Source organism: Eulemur rufifrons, chromosome 30 (assembly GCF_041146395.1).
Source record: "Eulemur rufifrons isolate Redbay chromosome 30, OSU_ERuf_1, whole genome shotgun sequence".
NCBI lineage: Eukaryota > Metazoa > Chordata > Mammalia > Primates > Lemuridae > Eulemur > Eulemur rufifrons.
In genome coordinates, this window is record NC_091012.1 from 112,815,710 (window position 1) to 112,826,257 (window position 10,548).

The following is a 10,548-nucleotide window of genomic DNA, read 5'->3' on the forward strand; positions in this document are numbered from 1 at the left end:
AATAAATAATTATAAAGTGAAAACCTATGTAACTAGAACCCAAAACAATGAAATCAAGTATCTTCAAACCCCAGACTCTAATATGCCTCCCTTGCTGACCACAACTGTATGTGTCCTCGATAAAGGTATCAGTCATCCTACTCATTGTTTAGAATCTCTTCCATACAGCTTATTGTAACTTTACCACCTATGCAAACAACTCTAAAACATCTAGTTTAGATTTGTTTGTTTCATGGATTCACATCTCTGCTCTGAGTTTTTAGTGTACACTTAAAGAACAACTTTATTTAACTTGTTTCTAGAGACTTTTAGAAATTTAGACATAAACCCTCTTCCCAGGTTAAATACACACTAGGTATTACTTGGGTACCTATACCTACTGTGTGCTTAGGAGTGAACTAGGTGCCAGGGTATACATGAAAGCTAAATAGTGTTCTCTACCTTCAATGAGACTATAGTCTAGTTGAGAAGATAGTGCATAAGCATAGTGTGCACTGGTAGAACTGAATACAGTTCAGGTTAGTGACAAGGCCATGGGTATTGCCATGAGATATTCCATGTGCCAACTCTTACTGGCTCTGTGACTCTGGAAAAGCCTCTCTACCTCTCTGAATCTGTATTCACTTCTAAAATAGAGATAGATTTAAAATGTGCTCCCCAGGTTTTTATGCATGATATATTGTAGCCTCTCAGCAAGTGGTAGATACTGTTACTATGATACCTTGTGCTAGTCAGACAGAAGCGTGAAAACACTTAAATTTTCTCTGAACAATATAGATAGCATGTATACAAGTCTAGTGACCTTTGTACCTACTAGATGTTAACACGGGGATATTTGGACCCAGGAACACACTTATGTAGCTAAGTGGAATGGTAAAAAATTAAACATTAAGATCAGAAATGTTGGAGTTAATATTTATAAGCAGGAAAAAAAAAACCCTCCGTTTTATTGAGCAATTATATGCCCTCAAAAACACATAGAGTCTGATTTCTAGTAGGCATTTCAGTGACATGGTTAGATCTGAGTCCTTGGAACCAGAAATGGCTACGTTTATGATATTTTCTAAAAAAATAAGAATAAAAACCATTAATAAGAGTTAACTTTTATTGAGTATTCCCTCTAAGTTATTGCTCAAAACATATTATATGCATCATCTGATTCAATCCTTACCACGACCCTAGGAGGTAGGTAGGCTTAATGACCTATTTGCAACTCAAAAACTTTGAATTCAGAAATTAAGTAACTTTTCCATTATCACACAGCTAATAAATGAAGTAGTCAAGAATTAAGTCAGTATCTGCAGCCCGCATTCCTTTTGTGGGAAAAGGTACATTTTTTCGAGATAATTTCAAACTTACAAAAAAGTTGCAAGAATAATATAAAGAACTCTTATTTGTATTTCACCCTAGTACCTTAATTGTTAACATTTTATGTATTTGTGCACTATCTGTATCTCTGTCTCAGTCTCTGTTTCTGTTTCTGTCTCTGTCTATATACACAGATGCATAAACACACACACATAGTTACGTATATGTGTATTTTCTAAAGCATTTGAGAGTGAGCCACAAACATGTCCTTTTCCCCAAAAATACTTCACTGTTACTTTCTGAGAATGAGGACATTCTCTTACATAAACACAGACAGTTATCAAAGTCAGGAAATTAACACTGATGCAATACTATTCTCTATCTCATTTACAGACCTTATTCAAATGTGGCCTATTATCCCAGTAACGTCATTTACAGAAAGTTCTAATTTTCTAATCTACGATCCATCTGGTACCACACATTTTATTTGGTTGTTATTTCACTTTAGTCTTCTTTAGTCTGGAATAAGTCCTCAGATTTTCTTTGTCTTTCATAACTATAACAGTTTTTTTTTTAAGTGTAGGCTATTTACTTCAATTTGGGTTTGCCTGGTTGTCTATCCTCATGATTAGATTCAGCTCATACATTTTTTTGCTAAGAATACCAAAAAATTGTAGTATTCCCTCCTCAGTGCATTGTGTCAGTTGACAAATTAACCTATGTATCCCATAACGGGTGATGGCAGATTTAATTGCTTGGTTAAGGTTGTGTTCACTAGGTCGGTCCAAGTAAAGTTATTATATTTCCTCTGCAAATTTAAGTATTCTGTGGGGAGATTCTTGGAGACCATGGACATATCCTGTTCTGTCATCCACTGATGATTCTTGCCTGAATCCTGTCATACATGATGGGTGAAAAATGATGTCTTTCTAACTCCATCATTTTTCTAATTAAAAAATTATTTATTTACTAAAAAATAAAAATTGTATCATGCACAACATGATAGTTTGAAACAGGTATATATTGTGGAATGGATAAATTGAGCTAATGAACATACCTCTCATTCTTATCATTTCTTGTGGTGAGAAACCCTTAAAATCCATTCTCTTAGCTATTTTCAGGAATACAATACATTCTTATTAACTACACTCACTATGATGTACAGTAGATCTCCTCAACTTATGCCTCCTGTCTAACTGAAATGTTGTATCCTTGACCAACATCTCCCCAATCCCCTTCCCCAGCCCCTGGTAACCACCATTCTAGTCTCTGCTTCTAAGAGTTCAGCTATTTTAGATTCCACATATAAGTGAGATCATGCAGTATTTGTATTTCCGTGCCTGGGTTCACTTAACATAAATGTCATCCAGGTAGTTGCACATGACAAGTATTCCATCATATATATATATATATATATATATATATATATAATCTCCCACATTTTCTTAATTCAGTCAGCTATGGATGGACACTTAGGTTGATTCCACACCTAGCCTATTGTAAATAATACTGCGTTGAATACAAGAGTGCAGATGGCTCCTTGACATTTGTAAGTTGACATTACACTGCAATGAAGAGCTTCTTCCATATACTTCATTTATTTACTTATATAAGTATGGGCTCATGAGTATATATTTTATTCACTGGGCAATAATTGATTACCATCATTATTTGATATATTGGCCCAGATTTGGCTAGTGGAAGCCCCTTGAAACTTCCTATACCCTTTTGACATGTCTCCATCTTACTTTGAACATTTTTTTACTTTCTTGTTCAGCAAGATGTTCCTGGTTCTTTGTACTTTCCCTGCTCCAGCTTTGAATCAGACATTCCTCCAAGAAGCCCTCATTTCTTTTAGTTTAGAATGGTGTTTATAATCAACTCTGCACTCTAAAACATCTATTCCTACTGAGAGTATGACTTTGCAATCCCATAAATTTTCCTTAATTTTAGTTACCCAATATGTAAAGTGCACATAAACATAGGATTTTTGTTGTAGGAATGTTGTGAGGTATAAATAAGGTAATGAAAGCATTTAGTAAAGTGATTGGCACAGGAGTAATTTTTTTAAATGGGACCATTTGAACATGAGAATGAGTATAATAATCATAATGGATTATAACCTAATGCATAAAATAAGAATCCACAAGTCCATTTGAAAACAAGTGGTAGCTATTTTATCATCAGTTTTGTTACCACCAAATACTCTTCACAGTCAATAAGATCTGTCTCTGGGAAAAACATCATGATTACAATATTACCCTTGTCAAGCTAAGGCCAGATCAACAGCATCACAGAGCTTGCAAAAGTAGAAGTATGGAAGGATGACTCCAGAAGCAGAACTCAGGCCTTGATGACTAGCAAGACTTCAAAATTTGAAACAAATAAGGTGAAGTGAAGAGCAATAACTACTCCTGCAACTCCTGCCACTAGGGTCCCATCCTTCCCCTATCATGGCCCTGAACCCACTGTGCCGTGGACAGACAGTTATTTCTCTCTGTCATTCATTAGACTGGGAGCTGATGTAACTTATTTATCAATTTATCCCCAGAATTTAAAATAGTGCCTAATTAGGAGGCAGTCAATAAATGTTTGCTAATGAATAAAGTATTGAACAATTTCAAATATCTCATTGGAGTAACTAGTGAGAGAAGGAAACTGAGACTCAGCGAAGTAGAGAAGCTAATACTAAAGTCATACAACTAGTAAGAGAGACAGGGAGGATTCCATCCTGGTCTGTCCCTTGTACCTTTGGTTGTATTGGTCTCTCTGGACACGAAGCCTTCCCAGAAAGATTAACTTGTCCAATTTCCATGTTTCCCAGAGTTCCAGTAAGAGCCCCATATATGCCAGACTATGTATGCCAGACTGCTTCAAGAATCAGGTAATCAATTCAACAAATATTTATTGATCACTTACTATGGGCCTTACTGGGTCTGGGGATACGGCAATGAGCACAACAGACAGACTGCCTACTCTTATCAATATTTCATTCTAGCGTGGAGAGACAGAAAATAAACAAAGGGATACACAAACTTTAAGATGGCAAAGAAATTAAAGCTTGATTAACTAATAGAGAATTAACCAGCATGTGTGTGTATGCACGAGAATATTGTATGAGTATGCCACAACTAATTTATCCACTCATCAGTTAATCAGCAGCTGTGCTGTTTTCAGTTTGGGACAAGGAACATCTACACTATCTAGACCATAATAGGACTAAAAGGTATGTGTCATATATGAAATAATAAAATGGAGACATAAAGAAAATGACTTCAATAGAAATACTACTGCTTCCCATCATATTTTAAAGATGTATGGATGACCAAAGAGCATTTGAAGGAATACAGCACCCATGACTAAAAACAAAGAAAATACAGTCATCAGGCTGTATTCCTCAGGATACCCATACTCACAAACACAAAGGATGTGAAACAACTAGAAAGAAATTCCATGACAATCAGGAGCAACACAAATATGTGTTCCTATTATCACCATTCTTAAATATTATTTTAGAAGTTCTTTCTAGTATAAAGACATTGTAAACAGAAAAAAAGTCTGTCATATTAGTAAAGAGAGTCATTATTTGTCATTATTTATAGATGATATGAACATATTCTTGGGAACCACCTAAAGAAAAATGTAGGCCCATCGCGGTGGCTCATGCCTGTAATCCTAGCCCTCTGGGAGACCGAGGCTGGTGGATGGTTTGAGCTCAGGAGTTCGAGACCAGCCTGAGCAAGAGCCAGACCCCGTCTCTACTAAAAATAGAAAGAAATTAGCTGGACAACTAAAAATATACAGAAAAAATTAGCCGGGCATTGTGGTGCATGCCTGTATTCCCAGCTACTCGGGAGGCTTAGGCAGAAGGATTGCTTGAGCCCAGGAGTTCGAGGTTGCTGTGAGCTAGGCTGATGCCATGGCACTCTAGCCCAGGCAACAGAGTGAGACTCTGTCTCAAAAATAAAGGAAAAAAAAAAAGAAAATATATGTTCACACTAAAACCTCTCTGTGGGTGGTTATACCAGCTTTTTTGCAACTGCTAAAACTTGTAAAAAACAAATATGCTTCAATTGATAAATGGATAAACAAATCGTGGCAAATCTACACAATGGAATACTGCAGAGTGGTAAAAATTAATGAATTACTGATCCATGCAACATGTACATGAATCTCTACTGCATTTTGGTAACTGAAATTAGGCAGATGCAAAAGCCTACATGTTACATTATTTCATTTACATAACATTCTGGAAAAGGCAAAGTTATAGATAGAGGACACAGATCAGTTTCCTGGAGATAGTGCCATAAATTTGCTTAATACAGCTGCTGCCTCAGCATCCATTTTAGGCTTGACATAAGCTGTTTGAAACCCAGTCATACGCCAGCACCTTTGGCCTAGGTAAAACTTTCCCTCTTTGTGTGGTTCTTTATGATATAGCCTGTTTGTTCCTCATCTTACTGACCCAAAATTCAACACACCCTACAGTACTAACCACGGTTAAAAAACTAATTTTTAACAACAGTCATGTAAGTAAGTTTCCCCCCTTCCTGCATGTTTTCTTTAGCCAGTCTGCAAGAGAAAGCCTAAGGGATTGCTCCCATGGACCTTAAGAAAAGCATAGTCCCACAGATCCTCTCTTGCTCCCCACCCACTGGTTGAGCTCCCTACTGTCTCCAGACTACCTATCAGCCCTGTGGCCACCCCTCTTCTCTCATGGATCTGTCAGTGATACAACGCTTCTATTATGTTATGTATTTGGTTGTGCTGACTCATCTGTTTCTCACCTGACTGACACACCTGAACCTAACTTCCCTCCTGGCTAGCGTTCTCCTAGACTATCACCACTCTGAAGAGAGACCTCAAGACCAAATTGAAAAGAAATCATAACAGTAAAAACCATAGGAAGTGAAGGAGGGGTTCACTACAACAGGGCAAAACATGGGGGATTTCTGGGAGTAATGGAACTGATCCATGTCTTTTTTTATTGGTGTTAGTTTTTTTTTTCTTTTTAAACTATGAACAATGCAGAAAATATATTTATTTTTTAGTTTTTCTTAATTTTCTTTTTCTTTGGGAGACAGGGTCTCACTCTGTCACTCAGGCTTGTGTGCAGTGGTGCAATCATAGCTCACTGCAGCCTCAAACTCCTGGGTTCAAGCTATCCTTCCACCTCAGCTGGAATTACTGTTGTATGCCACCATGTCCGGCTAGTTTTTTCATGTTTTATACAGACAGGGTCTCACTATGTTGTCCAGGCTGGTCTCAAACTCCTGGGTTCAAGCGATCCCCACACTCTAGCCTCCCTAAGTTCTGGGATTACAGGTATGAGCCACCAAGCCCAGCCTTTCAATGTCTTAATTGTGGCGGTAGTTACACAGCTGTATGTTATTTTCAAAACTCTTGGAACTGACCATCAAAAAATGTGAATTTTGGCCGGGCGTGGTGGCTCATGCCTGTAATCCTAGCACTCTGGGAGGCCGAGGCGGGTGGATTGCTCAAGTTCAGGAGTTCGAGACCAGCCTGAGCAAGAGCGAGACCCTGTCTCTACTAAAAATAGAAAGAAATTATCTGGCCAACTAAAATATATATAGAAAAAAATTAGCCGGGCATGGTGGCACATGCCTGTAGGCCCAGCTACTTGGGAGGCTGAGGCAGTAGGATTGCTTAAGCCCAGGAGTTTGAGGTTGCTGTGAGCTAGGATGACGCCATGGCACTCACTCTAGCCCGGGCAACAAAGCGAGACTCTGTCTCAAAAAAAAAAAATGTGAATTTTGTTGTATGTAAATTATGCTCTAATTTCTAAAAAACAAAACAAAAACCCTCATAGGGATGGAAGAGAAGAAACTTGGGATTTAGTCAGGGAAATACAACACACACCGACACACACACACACACACACACACACATACACACATGTAACCTAAGAGCACTTACAAAGAATAATCAAGTGAGTACACATTTATGTACAGTAATATGAATGGCATCCACAGATGCACTAGGAAGACATGAAACCAGTGATACCTACTTCTTATAAGAAAAGTCATAACTGTGCTGAGAACTATTGGTAGTCTGGTTTACTTTCTCCCCAGTTTCTGGATAAATGTGTCATGTGATGCAGACTAAAAGGCTTAACTTTTTCCACATCAAAATATGGATAAAGAAAACTTTCCGAATGTATTTGTACTTTTTTTAAGCAATATGTATTGGCCTCTTAAAATGTATAGTTTATTATATAAAACATGCTAATTTCAGTTTAAGGGGAAAGAAGAAATAGTGACTAATATTTTCTATTTTGATAACTCTTTTGTAGTCTTTTTGAGCTTATCCTCATGAGCTAGGGAATAATAGGGGAATTTGATAATTGTTTCCCTTTTTGAAAAGGAGTTTTTAATATTTTTATGCTTATATTTTTCCCTGCCTGTGTAGAGAAATGTAGGCAATATTTCTTCTAGATAGAAAAATAGTCTGTAGCATAAAAGATAACCTGAAGATGGCATGAGACCAGGTAGATAATGATAAGCTGAAAGCTGTAGTGGAAGTGAATTCATCTCGACCTATGTGTGAATTAACAGAAAGGATTGATGTTAGTATTGCAACAGTACTGGACCATTTGAAACAAATGGGCAAGGTGAAGTAGCTGGATAGATGGGTACCGTCTGAATTAAATGAGCATCAGGAAAAAAAATGATCTCAAAGCTTGCCTTTCTTTGCTGTCACGCCATAAAGGTTAGGCATTTCTACACCGTATTGTTGTATGTGATGAGAAATGGATTCTTTTTGACAATCGCAAGTGTTCGGCAAAATGGCTGGATAAACATGAAGGGTCGAAACACAGTACAGAACTGAATATTCATCAAAAAAAAAAAAAAGTTAATGGTGTCTGTTTGGTGGTCCAGGCCTGGTGTTATCCACTATATCTTCATGAAACCTGGTCAGTCGATGACAGTGGATGTCTACTGCAACCAATTGTATAAAATAATGAGGATGCTTGTGATGAATCAGCTGAGATTGGTTAATAGAGACAGGCCAATCGCCTTGAAGACTCCATGTCACAAAAATACAATGCTGCTTAAACTACTGAAGCTGGACTTGGAAACCCTCTGTCATCCACTGTATTCACCAGACCTTGCACCAACTGACTACCACTTCTTCCTGGCTTTGGACCACTTCTTGCAAGGAAAAATATTCAATTCTCAACAAGCTGTTTTTCTAGGATTGTGGGGCAAGATTGAGACACTAGAGAGAATAAAAAGAGTGAAGAATACGTTGGAAAAGTGTGAGAAGGATGAAAAATGGAAAGATTCACTGAGATTTTGGAGGTAGTGTTCGGCTATTGGAGAAGTGGAAACTTTATTATGAGTACAAGGAGAAAAGTGGAGGTTGATGAGTTAATAACATCTAGAAACTAAGTGAAAAGGTTATCCGAAGTGGCACTGGTATGGATGCTGAAGTCACTGAGGAGTGCTGCCATTCAAATAAAGCTTTGTGATATTAAATATATCTAAAGACATCACAAAATTATATTTAGGTAACAATTGCATTTGGACAGTATTCAAATAGGTTGCTATAAGAAACCATCTAGGTGATTAACTCAAAATGGTTGCATTTATATTCATAAATTTATTTATTTCAAAATATTAAGGGGGTAAAAATGTTTTTGTTATATAGATATCTTTTATAATGCTTAAGTCAGGGCTTTAGTGTACCAATCACCCAAACAGTGCTCACAATAGGTAAGGTTTTACCCCTCCCCCTTCCCCCTTCTTGATTTTCAATGACCTTTACATCTCTTTGAGTCCCTGTGTACCCATCAGGTAGCTCCAAATTATTAGAGAGTACACGTAGTGTTTGTTTTTCCATTCCTGAAATCAACCTAAGTGCCCAACAAATCATGAGTGGATTAAGAAAACATGGCATGCATATATAATATATATATCTCATAGAGTACTACTCAGCCATAAAGAGGAATAAGATAATGTCTTTTGCAGCAATGTGGATGGAATTGGAGACCACTATCCTAAGGGAAGTATCTCTGGAATGGGAAAAAACTTCCAAAAATATTATATGGGTCAAAAGGTCAGTGCAGAGTCACCCAGAATTGCCCACGGAACTCTGCATTCACACCCACCCTTTCCTCTGCGGAACCATAATGGCCCCCAGGTCCACTTCCGGTCCCGGGCACACCGACTGCCATTTATACGCCACCCAGCCAGGAAGGAGCCTGCCCTCCGCCTGCGACCGCCCTCACCCACCCTGGGTTTACTCCGAGGCTCCCGCGGCCGCCAACGCCGCCACTGCCGTCTCCGCAGCCCGCGCTCCCGAGGCGTCTTCGCGTTTTTCCTGCTCTCTGCGCCTGCGCTACCCATCATGGCCGCGATCTCTCAGGTGCGCCAAAACTACTACCCCGACTGTGAGGCCGCCATCAACAGCCACATCAACCTGGAGCTCCGCTCCTCCTACGTGTACCTCTCCATGGCCTTCTACTTCGACCGCGACGACGTGGGCCTGAAGCACTTCTCCCGCTACTTCCTGCGCCTGTCGCACCAGGAGAGGGAGCACGCCGAGAAGCTGATGGGCCTGCAGAACCAGCGCGGTGGCCGCATCTGCCTTTACGACATCAGGAAGCCCGACCGCGACGACTGGGTGGGCGGGCTGCAGGCCATGGCTTGTGCCTTCCACCTGGAAAAGAGCGTCAACCAGAGTCTCCTGGAGCTGCAAGAGCTGGCCACCAACAGGGGCGACGCGCAGCTGTGCCACTTCCTGGAGAGCCACTACCTTCAGGAGCACGTCAAGACCATCAAGGAGGTGGGTGGCTACCTCACCAACCTGAGCAAGACGGGGGCACCAGACGCTGGCCTGGCAGAGTATCTCTTTGACAAGCTCACCCTGGGCGGCGGCGGCGACCACAAGGAATGCTGATCTGGGACTGTCCCCACAGACACGGGTTCCTTCCCCGGGTCAGGCTACAAGGCCCGGAGTGCATATTGCCCTTTCAGAAGTTCATTTAAGTTTTTTCCTTTCAGTTTTACCATTGTTTCCAATAAAGTTATCTGGTTCTTCAAGCAGTAAAGGTGTCCAGTTTATTTGTTTTTGCAAACCTCTCACGTTTGAGGAATAAGGGCAAATCCCTGCGTGCGGGTTTAAAACGAGTATCCAGGGGCTCTCTACCCACCCATACATAACCCATACACATGAAGCTCAGGATCTCCACGGATGGAGGGGAAAGGTATACATTGG

At 39.7% G+C, this 10,548-nt stretch overlaps 1 protein-coding gene across 1 annotated transcript; it reads left to right on the forward strand.

Annotated features, from left to right (window-relative positions):
- Nucleotides 1–9,375: 9,375 nt before the first annotated feature.
- On the forward strand, nucleotides 9,376–10,230 carry LOC138379025 (ferritin heavy chain-like). The gene has a single exon (XM_069464300.1). The coding sequence runs from the start codon at nucleotides 9,376–9,378 to the stop codon at nucleotides 10,228–10,230; it is 855 nt and encodes a 284-aa protein (XP_069320401.1).
- The last annotated feature ends 318 nt before the right edge of the window (nucleotides 10,231–10,548 follow it).